This window comes from Salvelinus sp. IW2-2015, unplaced genomic scaffold (genome assembly GCF_002910315.2).
Source record: "Salvelinus sp. IW2-2015 unplaced genomic scaffold, ASM291031v2 Un_scaffold7694, whole genome shotgun sequence".
NCBI classification, from domain to species: Eukaryota; Metazoa; Chordata; class Actinopteri; order Salmoniformes; family Salmonidae; genus Salvelinus; species Salvelinus sp. IW2-2015.
The window spans coordinates 1-13,069 of NW_019948954.1; the positions used below are offsets into that span (position 1 = coordinate 1).

Consider the following 13,069-nt stretch of genomic DNA (forward strand, 5'->3'; position numbering starts at 1 on the left):
TTAGACCCAGAAAGAACCTTTAGACCCAGAAGAACCTTTAGACCCAGAAGAATCTTTAGACCCAGAAGAATCTTTAGACCCAGAAGAACCTTTAGACCCAGAAGAACCTTTAGACCCAGAAGAATCTTTAGACCCAGACGAACCTTTAGACCCACAAGAACCTTTAGACCCAGAATAACCTTTAGACCCAGAATAACCTTTAGACCCAGAATAACCTTTAGACCCAGAAGAATCTTTAGACCCAGACGAACCTTTAGACCCACAAGAACCTTTAGACCCAGAAGAACCTTTATACCCAGAATAACAGTATGAAAACAGGCAGAAAGAACCTTTAGACCCAGAAGAGCCTTTAGACCCAGAATAACCTTTAGACCCAGAAGAACATGAAAATAGATAGAAAGAACTTGTCTATATAAGGTCCACAGTTGACAGTGCATGTCAGAGCAAAAACCAAAACATGAGGTCGAAGGAATTGTTTATAGAGCTCCGAGACAGGATTGTGTTGAGGCACAGATCTGGGTGAAGGATACCAAAAAATATCTGCAGCATTGAAGGTCACCAAGAACACAGTGGCCTGCATCATTCTTAAATGGAAGAAGTTTAGAACCACTAAGACTCTCCCTAGAGCTGGCCGCCCGGCAAAACTGAGCAATCGGGAAAGAAGGGCATTGGTCAGGGAGGTCACTCTGACAGAGCTCCAGAGTTCCACTGTGGAGGGAGTTTTTCCTAGCCACCGTGCTTCTACACCTGCATTGCTTGCTGTTTGGGGTTTTATGCTGGGTTTCTGTACAGCACTTCGAGATATTAGCTGATGTACGAAGGGCTATATAAAATAAACTTGATTTGATTTGATTTGGAGATAGGAGAACCTTCCATAAGAACAACCATCTCTTCAGCACTCCACCAATCAGGCCAAAGGCACCTAAAGGACTCTCAGACCATGAGAAACAAGATTCTTTGGTCTGATGAAACCAAGATTTAGCTCTTTGGCCTGTCTGAATGCCAAGTGTTATGTCTGGAGGAAACCTGGCACCATYCCTACGGTGAAGCATGGTGGTGGCAGCATCACACTGTGGGGGATGTTTCTCAGCGGCAAGGACTAGGAGACTAGTCAGGATTGAGGGAARGTACAGAGTGATCCTTGTTGAAATCCTGTTCCAGAGCGCTCAGGACCTCAGACTGGGGCGAAGTTTCACCTTCCAACAGGACAACAACCCTAAGCATACAGCCAAGACAATGCAGGAGTGGCTTCAGGACAAGTCTCTGAATGTCCTTGAGTGGCCCAGACAGACCCAGGACTTGAAATTGATCAAACATCTCTGGAGATCTGAAAATAGCTGTGCAGCGACACTCTCCATTCATCCTGACAGAGCTTGAGAGGATCTGCAGAGAAGTATGGGAGAAACTCCCCGAATACAGGTGTGCCAAGCTGGTAGCGTCATACCCAAGAAGACTCAGACATAATCGTGGAGATGGATGGATATARATTCCTAGACACAATGAARCGACAGCACTGACATTACCCCAACATGGTGTCAGTTTGTCACATGACCACAGCATATGTAATAGGGTTCCTTTGTGTTATTTTGTATCTCCAACAGAGATGACACAGTTCTGCGTGCATTAAATACATTCTGGCAGGACTGTAGTAAATCCTATGGATTATTTTGAATTGCAGTAGTTTATGTTTAAAGTTGTAGGAGCAGGTATGAACATTTCTACATATCTGTGAGCAATGGTTCTCCTCAATTTCTTCCTTTAGATTTGTTTCCCGTTTTTCCTTATAGGTTCTGAACTATCGAGTTAATTAACCCTTGATATAATTTAGCAAATCAACTCATTTGGAGTTGCAGCTACTTTCAGTATGTTTTCAGTGCTAGATGCTTTAGGTTCATCCACATTCTGTTGAAGCGATTTAATAAGATTTCTTAGTATGTAAAGAAATGGGTATTGGATAACAGTAGTGAGCCATCATAATGTGTGTGCTGAACATTCATGATGCCACGTTGGACCCAGAACTTATGTCATTAAACACTGGAGGTAATGTGGGATTGTTCTAAGTAGAGGTGCCACGTTGGAACCAGGACTTAACGGTGATGTCATTAAAACACTGGAGGTACTGTGGGGATGTTCTAAGTCCAGGGAGGTGCCCGTTGGAAACCAGGACTTTAAGTGAGTCATTAAACTGGAGGGTACTGTTGGGTATTGTTCTAAGTAGGGGGTGGCCCGTTGGGAACCACGGATTATGTATCTTAAACCACTGGAGTAATGTGGGATTGTTCTAAGTAGAGGTTGCCACGACGTTGGAACCAGGACTTTAACGGCTGATGTATAAACACTGGAGGTACATGTTGGATTGTTTCTATAGTTAGGGGTCCACGTTGAGACACCGGGCCTATTAAAACGGTGAGTCATAAAACCACTGGAGCTATTGGGGTGTTCTAAGTGAGGTGCCACGTTGGGACCAGGTGTTTAACGGTGAATGTTCATTAAACACTGGAGGTACCTGTGGGTATTGTTCTAAGTTAGCGGGTGTCACGTTGCGAACAGGACTTTCACGGTGGATGTATTAAACGTGAGCGTTATGGGGGATTGTTTTCTAAGTAGAGGTGCCACGTTGGAAACCAGGGACTTTAACGGTGATGTCATTAAACACTGGAGGTAAGTGGGTATTGTTCTAAGTAGAGGTGCCACGTTGGAAACCAGGACTTTAACGGTGATGTCATTTAAAACCACTGGAGGTACTGTGGTCGTTCGTTCTAAGTAGGAGGTTCACGTTGGAACGGACTTTAACGGTGATGCATAAAGACACTGGAGGTAATGTGGGGTTTGTTCTAAGTTAGAGGTGCACGTTGGAACAGAGACCTTTAACGGTGATGATTATTACAACACTGGGAGGTACTGTGGGTTTTGTTCTAAGTAGAGTCCACGTTGGAACCCAGGGCTTAACGGTGATGTCATTCAAACAACTGGACGGTAATTGTGGATTGTTCTAAGTAGGGGTGCACGTTGGGAACCAGGACTTAACGTATGTCATTAAAACACTGGAGGTAATGTGGGTTGTTCTAAGTAGGTGCCACGTTGGAACCAGGACAACGGTGATGTCATTAAACACTGGAGGTTACTTGTGGGATTGTTTCTAAGTAGGGGCGTGCACGTTGGAACCAGGACTTAACGGTGATGTCATTAAACACTGGCAGGTACGTGGGAGTTGTTTCTAAGTAGAGGTGCCACGTTGGACCAGATTAACGTGGGATGTCATTTAAACACTGGAGGTTACTGTGGGGTTTGCTTCTAAGGTGGGGTGTCACGTTGGAAACCAGGACTTTAACGGTGATTGTCATTAACAAACACTGGAGTTCGTACTTGTGGATGTTTCTAAAGTAGAGGTGCCACGTTGGAACCAGGACATTAACGTGATTGTCCATTATTAAACACGGAGTAATGTGGGATTGGTTCTAAGTAGGGGTGCCACGTTGGAAACCAGGACTTAAAGTGATGGCTCATTAAACACTGGAGGTACTGTGGGGTTGTTCTAAGTAGATGGATTGCCACTGTGTGGAACCAGGACTTAACGGGTGATGTCATTAAAACACCTGGACAGGTAATGTTGGGTTGTCTAAGTTAGAGGTGTCACGTTTGGAAACCAGACTCTAACGGTGATGTCGAGTTAAAACACTGGAGAGTTACTGTCGGGATTGTTTCTAAGTAGAGGTGCCACGTTGGAACCAGGACTTAAYGGTGATGTCATTAAACACTGGAGGTAATGTGGGGTTTGTTCTAAGTAGGGGTGCCACGTTGGAACCAGGACTTATGTCATTAAACACTGGAGGTACTGTGGGGTTTGTTCTAAGTAGGGGTGCCACGTTGGAACCAGGACTTATGTCATTAAACACTGGAGGTACTGTGGGTTTGTTCTAAGTAGAGGTGCCACGTTGGAACCAGGAAGTAGAGGTGTCACGTTGGAACCAGGAAGTAGAGGTGCCACGTTGGAACCAGGAAGTAGAGGTGCCACGTTGGAACCAGGAAGTAGAGGTGCCACGTTGGAACCAGGAAGTAGGGGTGCCTGGCGATATGGGTTTCTTCCAGTTCATGAATTGATGTACATTTTCCCAAATACAAATTTAATAGAAAATCACTGGATTGTCTGTTTTTTTCTTCAATGCCTTGGACCAGTCAGCTTTATAGGGGAAGTGGAAAACAGTCAATTTGACTCTTGAGGTCTTTCCATTCCAAATAAAGTTGGAGGCCATTTATTTGATAGAAAAGTTTTAAATTTAAATTTAAAGTGTCTCGGTATACAGTAAATGCATCAACCTTGGTAATATATTGATCATGTTGACCTAACATTGAAATAGGGAGAGTTCTCCGTCTCTGAACATCGGATTAATTCCTATCTATTAAAGGAGAGTAGTTGATTTTATAGGCCCTCTCCAAATTGCATGGTATCAATATAGCCAGGTATTTCATACGTCTTTGTCCATTTTCACTGAAATCTGCTTTCCGAGCCTGAAAATTCCTAATTCTCCTAATTTACTGTGAATCCTGATACAGCACCATATGTGCTAGGGGTTCTGAATACAATACCACATGTTGTTCTCCACCAATCTCTATTCCCCAGATTGAGCCGTGAGTTCTGATTATTGATGTTAGGGGTTCTAAAGCAAATAAATAACTGGACAGAGGGCATCCATGTCTGGTCCCTCTTGTTAACTGAAATAGATCCGAGATTTGTTAATTTGGTTTTATAGCCACTTTGGGGGATTTATACAATAGCTCAATCCAGGAAATAAATACAATACCAAAACCAAACCTTTTTAAGACAGCCATCAAATATGCCCATTCCACCCTATGGAACACGTTTTCAATATCAAATGATACTTTTGGAACGTTACAGTTCCTGATATGATGGATTATATTTTAAAAAATGGCGTAGATTGTCTTAAGACATCCTGTTCTGTATAAAACCCTGTTTAATCTGAGTGGATCAACTTTTGTATTACTGTTTCTATGTGAAAAGCCAATACCTTAGCAATGATTTTGTAATCCACATTCAACAGTGATACTGGGAGGAAGGATCCTTGTCTTTCTTTTGAAGTCGAGTGATTGTAGCCAAACATAGTGACTGGGGAAGTTCATTTTTCTCTACAGCTGCTGTGAGCATAAGTAACATGGGTTTTAGTAATTTAGGACGAAACCGTCAATAACAGTTATTCCCAAACTGGGGTACGCGCGATGCTGTTGGGGGTATGCCAAATAAAAATGTGATTCACATTTAAAAACATTATATCTACATATTTTTATTTAGCACTTGTTTACAATTTTTTTTCACATTTTCAAAGAGTCCATTTATGTTTTCCAACGGGGCTATACGTTTGGGTGAGGTTTTTTTCTCGCCTGAGTAGCCTCCTTTCACTGCCAAAAATAAAATTAAACCATCAAGTGTTCAGAGAAATAACAACACAATCTCAAATACAGGTAGCCTCGTCAAATAATTAACATCCAATTACATCCAAGTACACTGACCCTGGTGCTAGAGGGGGTACGCTGACCCTGTTACTAGAGGGGGTACAGCTGGAGGTACGGGACTATAGCAGGTTGGGGAACCACTGGTCGAGAACATTTCACTGGGAATCCATCATTAGATTTCCTAATTTGTAGATTATTGATGGCCTCCAACAATTGATTATGTAAATTGTCTAATATCCTCCTTTACTTTTTTTTCTTCTTCGGATTAATACAGTTTGTGATACATTTCAGAAGGATCCACTGCTGCCATCTGGGGTTTTAATAGTGTGGATGGTATGTTCCTCTTCCTCTTTCTATATTTGCTAAGCAAGCATTTTCCCTGCTCTTTCATCCTGATCAACATATTCTTGTATAGGTTGTCAGTCAGGGTGTCAACATTTCAATCTCTGCTGGGTTAGGTTATCAGTCAGGGTGTCAACATTTCAATCTCTGCTGGGTTAGGTTGTCAGTCAGGATGTCAACATTTCAATCTCTGCTGGGTTAGGTTGTCAGTCAGGGTGTCAACATTTCAATCTCTGCTGGGTTAGGTTGTGAGTCAGGGTGTCAACATTTCAATCTCTGCTGGGTTAGGTTGTCAGTCAGGGTGTCAACATTTCAATCTCTGCTGGGTTAGGTTGTCAGTCAGGGTGTCAACATTTCAATCTCTGCTGGGATAGGTTGTGAGTCAGGGTGTCAACATTTCAATCTCTGCTGGGTTAGGTTGTCAGTCAGGGTGTCAACATTTCAATCTCTGCTGGGTTAGGTTATCAGTCAGGGTGTCAACATTTCAATCTCTGGAAATCAGGGGTTATTTGTGTTATAGTCGAGCTTCAAAGTGTTCAACTGTTGAAGGGTGTCAACATTTCTATCTGTGTTTTCTTTCTACGTCATGGATTTTCTGTTCTCGTATTTCTAATTCTTTATATTTCTAATTCCTACAACTGGCTTGTCTAAAGTTGCATCCCCCAAACAGTTTAACGTATCCTTACAACTTCTTCAAGACTTACTGTGTACTCTATTATCTATCTATTAACTTCCCCTAAAGAGAGACAACATCTCCAACCGGTCATAACTTCCCCCCCTCATAGAACAGTGTCATCGTCATAATAAAAATTGAACTCTGAAAATATGTGTTTTTATTTAACCTTTATTTAACTAGGCAAGTCAGTTAAGAACAAATTCTTATTTACAATGACAACCTAACCTGGACGACACCGGGCCAATTGTGCTCCGCCCTATGGGACTCCTGAATATGGCCAGTTGTGATTGAACTCAGGTCTGTAGTGACACCTCTAGCACTGCAATGCAGTGCCTGAGACACCTGCGCCACTCAAAGAACCCTAATCATCAGGAAATGTCTCTGGTTTAATGTGTTGAGATTCCACTCTGTTGCTTGTGTGTGGCCTCTAAATCTGGTATCAGAGATTAGCTTATTACTCTTAGAAAAAAGGGTTCCAAAAGGGTTCTTCGACTGTCTCCTAGGAAAACCGTTTTTGGTTCCAGGTAGAACCGTTTTTGGTTCCAGGTAGAACCGTTTTTGGTTCCAGGTAGAACCGTTTTTGGTTCCAGACAGAACTCTTTTGAGTTCCATGTAGAACCCTCTGTTTTCCTACGGGGACAGCCAAAGAACCCTTTAAGGTTCTCTTATGTTCACATTTTGCTGCCTTAAAAAACATCTAAACACCTAAACATCATTAGATTTGTTCCCCCTACAGATCTACACAACCTTCTCCATATTTTCAAAGTGAAAGAAAATTATAGAACATTTTCCAAATTATAAATAAATAAATAAAATGTCTTGATTGCATATGTCTTCACACCCAGAGTTAATACATGGTGTAAGCATTGGCAGCCATTACAGCTGGGAATCATTTGGAATAACATTCTACCAATTCTACCGTTTAATATACATAACTACCGGCATACAAAAACAACAAACACACGGGCACAAAACCCGTAGCGCACCAGTCACATAAAGCACACGTACTTATAATAAACAATTCCCGACAAGGATATGGGGAAAACAGAGGGAACATATACAACATGTAATTAGGGAATTGAAACCAGGTGAGTGTGAAAACAAGACAAAACAAATGGAACATGAAAAATGGATCGGCGATGGCTAGAAGACCGGTGAGGTCGACCGCCGAACACCGCCCGAACAAAGAGAGGAACCGTCTTCGGTAGAAGTCGTGACAACAGAAATATCTAATTTACATAAGTAGTCACACCACTGAGTCAATACTTTGTAGAAGCACCTTTAGCGGTGATTACAACTGTGAGTCTTTCTGGGTAAGTCTCTAAGAGTGAATACAACTGTAAGTCTTTCTGGGTAAGTCTCTAAGAGCTCTGCATAGCTGGATTGTACAATATTTGCCCATTATTCTTWAAAAAATTATTCAAGCTCTGTGAAGTTGATTGTTGATCATCGCTAGACAGCCATTTTCAAGTCGTGCCATAGATTTTCAAGCCGATTTAAATCAAAACTGTAACTAGGTCACTCAGGAGCATTAATTGTTTTCTTGGTAAGCAACCAATGTAGATTTTGCCTTGTGTTTTAAGGTTGTTGTCCTGCTGAAAGGCGAATTTGTTTCCCAGTGTCTGTTGGAAAGCAGACTGAACCAGATTTTCCTCTAGGATTTTGCCTGTGCTTATAGCTGTATTCCCTTTATTTTTATCCTAAGAAAAGCTCTAGTCCTTGCTGATGACAAGCATACCCATAACATGATGCAGCCACCACCATCTCGAAAAGATGAAGTGTGGTACTCAGTGATGTGCTGGATTTGCCCCAAACATAACGCTTTGTATTCAGGACAAAAWTTTWATTTCTTTGCCACATCTTTAGCTGTATAACTTAAGCACATCTTTACTTCTGAACTTATTTAGGCACAAAGGGGTTGAATACTTATTGACTCAAGACATTTCAGATTTWAAAAAATGTTGGGATACAACAATTATAATTACAAATAAAATTCCACATTCACATTATGTGGTATTGTGTGTAGATCAGTGAAACAAAATGTAATACATTTTAAATTCAGGCTGTAACACAACAACATGTGGAAAAACTAAAGGGGTGGGAATATGTTCTGAAGGTTTGACAAAAACAATGGATATATGCTGCCCAAACAGCTGTGCAATGTTGGTAGAATCATATTCAAAATGATTCACAACTGTGCAAGGTTGGTAGAATCATATTCAAAATGATTCACAGCTGTGCAAGGTTGGTMGAATCATATTCAAAATGATTCACAGCTGTGCAAGGTTGGTMGAATCATATTCAAAATGATTCACAGCTGTGCAAGGTTGGTCGAATCATATTCAAAATGATTCACAGCTGTGATGTCTGCCAAATGTGTTTCCACCAGACATACACAATCAATACATCCTCATTTTCTATTTCTTAGTCATTTTGAACATTTTCTGTCAGTTTTATTTCACTTTGAAAACGTGGAGTAGGTTGTGTAGATCGATAGGGGGAAAAAATCACCTTAATCCCGTTTTTAGATAGAACWTTATTAAGGCAGCAAAATGTGAAGACAGCACAAAGATTGTGTAAATTTTCACTCGCGACTGTAGATTGAGCTGAGGGCGAGGCTGATGGGGGTTGCACTAGCTATAGGTCTAGGGTCTAAAGGTTATACATCTGGCTAGACTCTAGTCCTCCCACTCCATAGGCTGGAGCCATGGGATTGGCTGATTGGGTTTCCTAGGCACGGCAGCAGGGGCAGGAGCGAAGCCTGATTGGTGCTTGGCGAGGGTGTTGGTCTGCTGCTTCTTTGTTGACCCTCTCTGTCCCACTATGGTCTGCTGATGAGCTGTGGAGCCCCTCTGCCCTGTTCCCCCCAAGGCCTGGTCCAGCTTCAGGGCCTCATCTGTGGCTGATCTCCCCCGGAGGAGCTGTCTGATGGTGAGCAGAGCCAGGTCAGATTTACAGCCCAGGTAGCTGCGCAGGTTGAGCTCTGGGAACAGAGTTTCTCTGAGAGCCTGGACCAGCTGGGTGTCTGTATGGGGAAGGGATCTCCCTCTGCTCAGCTGGCGAGACACGTTCTGCTCCAAGGAGACGTAACACAGCATGTCCTCGCTCAGACCTGACTTCCACACAGGTTGCCTGTTCTGCTGGTTCTTCCGGGGAGAGGGGACTAGTCTGGCAGCTCCTGCCCCCCCGGATGGCACCTTATTGGGCTTCAGCCACTGCTGCTTGAGGCTGTTCTGGGTGTGAGACCAGGTGTTCTGGTGGGGCTTGGACCCAATATGGCTCTGGGTCCAGCCTTTCTGGTGGTTTTTGAGATCATTCCACTTCTTGCCCGGTGCTCTGGGCTTCTTGGGCAGGAGCTTGTTGAGCTCATCCTGGTCTGCCAGGTCTCCATCTAACAGCTGGTTGAGCCCATCCTGGTCTGCCAGGTCTGCCAGGTCCCCATCTAACAGCTGGTTGAGCCCATCCTGGTCTGCCAGGTCTGCCAGGTCCCCATCTAACAGCTGGTTGATGACCTGCCTCCTCAGGAACGGAGAGGTGACCGTCTGAGTAGCACCCTGTAGTCCTCTGCCTGAATCAGATACAGAGCCAAGTACAATAGAGTTTAAGTCCCAGAGACATGTCCTATACGGTGTGGCGTTGGCCTGGTGCATGCAGCGGCATGGCCAATTGGGAGACATTGAAAGTAAGATTCAGATTCCCCTTCTGAAGGTAGACCCAGAGAAGAGATTAATCCTATTCCATCCATTCCATTCCATTACAATTCTATTCCATCTACCATCTATCCATTCCATTCCATTCTATCCATTATATTCTATTTCCATCATTCCATTCTATTCCATTCATTCTATCCATTCATTTATATTCTATCTACTTCCATCCTATTTCCATTCCATTATTTCTATCCCATTCTATTCTTTCTATCTATTCTATTATATTCCATCCTTTCCAATTCCATTCTATTCCATTCAATTCTATGCCATTCAATTCCATTCCATCCTATCCATTCCATTTAATTCTATTCTATTGGACACATGTATGATTCAAGAGGTGCAGGGTCCAGCCTTCACACCGCAGCTGCTGCCTGCACTCCTTGGATGAATACTATAACTGCTATGAGGCTTCTTGGACCACTCCCCCTGCTTATCCCAGCGTTACTTTGGACTGTGTTCAAAACCCTGTCCATCTCACTTCCAACGAGGTTAGTCCCATCTCACTCCAACAGTAGTCCAATCTCCATCTCCACAGGTTTAGTCCATCTTCACTCCAACAGGTTAGTCCATCTCACTCAAACAGGTTAATCCATGCTCACTCCAACTAGTTAGTCCATTCAACTCTCAACATTAGTCATCTCACTCAAACAGGTAGTCCATCTCACTGCAAACAGGTTAGTCCATTCTCCTCCAACAGTTAGTCCATCTCACTCAAACAGGTTTAGTTTCACATGGAAGCGGCCTATCTAGCTCCGTCACTGAGGTTAACATCAGGGTCAAGTTAACATCACATCATTTTAAGCCCTTACTCGAGAGTGTCTGCCAGTAAAGGCCTTGTTGCAATGTCAGTCCCAGCTTGTCATTTTATAGACTATACTGCAACATAAACATTTACATATATGGATTTATAACTATATCTGAAACACATATACCAAATGTCTCTGTCTGAAAACATCGCTGTGTGACTGAGAGGTTTGCTGTGTCCCTTAGTTTCTGGCCTGTCTCTGTCAAAACATCGCTGTGGACGGGAGATGTTGTTGCTGTGCCCGTAGTTTCTGGCCCTGTCTCTGTCTGAAACATAGCTGTGTGACTGATGTTTTGTTGTACCCTTAGTTTCTGGCCCTGGCAACGGCCATCTACTCCTTCGACCAACAGGAGTTGGCCCCGGGGCCATGAACAGCAACTACAGGAAACCACAGTACACAGACAATAGAGTTGTGCTCTGCTCTTCCAGGGGGGTGAGTATGGTGCTACAGTCCTACCACATTATTACCAACGTATTACTACAGTACTACCCCACAGTGGGGTTGGTGCTGGGTTATGGGAGGTATGAACTGGGGTTGGTGATGGATAGGGAGGGATGACCGGGTTGGTGCGGGTTAGGGAGGTATGAACTGGGGTTGGTGATGGATTAGGGGGGTATGAACTGGAGTTGGTGCAGGGTTAGGGAGGTATGAACTGGAGTTGGTGGCAGGTTAGGGAGGTCTGAACTGGAGTGGTGCTGGATTTAGGGAGGTATGAACTGGGTTGGTGCTGGTTAGTGAGGTAATGACTGGGGTTGGTGCTGGATTAGGGTGGTATGAACTGGGGTTGGTGCTGGATTAGGAGGTATGAACTGGGTTGGTGCTCGATTAGGGTGGTATGAACTGGGGTTGGTGCTGGATTAGGGTGGTATGAACTGGGGTTGGTGCTGGATTAGGGAGGTATGAACTGAGGTTGGTGCTGGATTAGGGTGGTATGACTGGGTTGGGCTGATTAGGGGGTATGAACTGGGGTTGGTGCTGGATTAGGGTGGTATGAACTGGTTGGTGCTGGATTAGGGAGGTATAACTGGGGTTGTGCTGGATTAGGTGGGTATGAACTGGGTTGGTGCTGGATTTAGGGTGGTATAGTGAACTGGGGTTGGTGCTGGATTAGGGAGGTATGAACTGGGGTTGGTGCTGGATTGGGGGATAATGGGTTATAGGGAGTATGAACTGGGGTTGGTGCTGGATTAGGGCAGGTATAACTGGGGTTGTGCTGGATTAGGGAGGTATGAACTGGGGGTTGGTGTTTTGATAGGGAGGTATGAACTTGGGTTGGTGATGGATTAGGGGTGGTATAAGAACTGGGTTGGTGCTGGAATTAGGGAGGTATGAACTGGGTTTCGGTGCTGGATTAGGGAGGTATGAACTGGGGATTGGTGCTCGGTTAGGGTCCGGTTGGTGGTGGATGAGATCTGTGGGGTAGAAGACCAGGCTGTCAAACTGTCTGTGGCTCGTCTGCTATCACCTGGTTATGGTGTCTGGTGTCGTGCTTAGTGTTTACCGTATTACAAATTTACCGTAGCTTTACCGTAACTGTGCTTCTCTGTCTTTCTTGATGCTTTTTCCGACTTTCTCTTTCAAGTTGATCATTTTATTTATTTTTTCCGATTATTCTCCACTTTATTCTTGACTTTCTCTCTGACTTGATCGTCATCAATGAGCTTTAAAAGACGGGGCGTGCTTCATGTCTCTAGAAATTAAACGTTACCGCCTCAGAATGGATGAAATGAGATGCTCTCCCTCTGCTCATAATGTGACTTGCCACCCTCTCTTCAAGTGGCGGTTCACCACACACTAAAGATCACAATACCATAATACAGTCTGTATGGCATACCATGCTCTGCTCGCGTCTTGACAGTATGACAGGAATCTGCATGTTATTCTCATCTCCTCAAATTCACTTTCCATTTCCAAAGGGCTGTACGCTTCTTTATAAAAGCAGGATTCTCTGAGTATGGCTCTCTTTGGCATGGCAGTGCTGTATCTCCTCTTCCTCTAGCTGCCTGGGCGGGGGAGGTTGGGGTGGGGGGGGGGGGGGGGGGGGGGGGGGGGGGGTTGGGGGACCC

General features: G+C 43.9%; 1 protein-coding gene across 1 annotated transcript; it reads right to left on the reverse strand.

Moving 5' to 3' along the window:
- Window positions 1–8,589: 8,589 nt before the first annotated feature.
- On the reverse strand, window positions 8,590–10,137 carry LOC139027142 (uncharacterized). Its single transcript, XM_070442305.1, has one exon. It carries the CDS (start codon window positions 10,135–10,137, stop codon window positions 9,166–9,168), a length of 972 nt encoding a protein of 323 aa, XP_070298406.1. The 3' UTR covers window positions 8,590–9,165.
- Window positions 10,138–13,069: the final 2,932 nt, after the last annotated feature.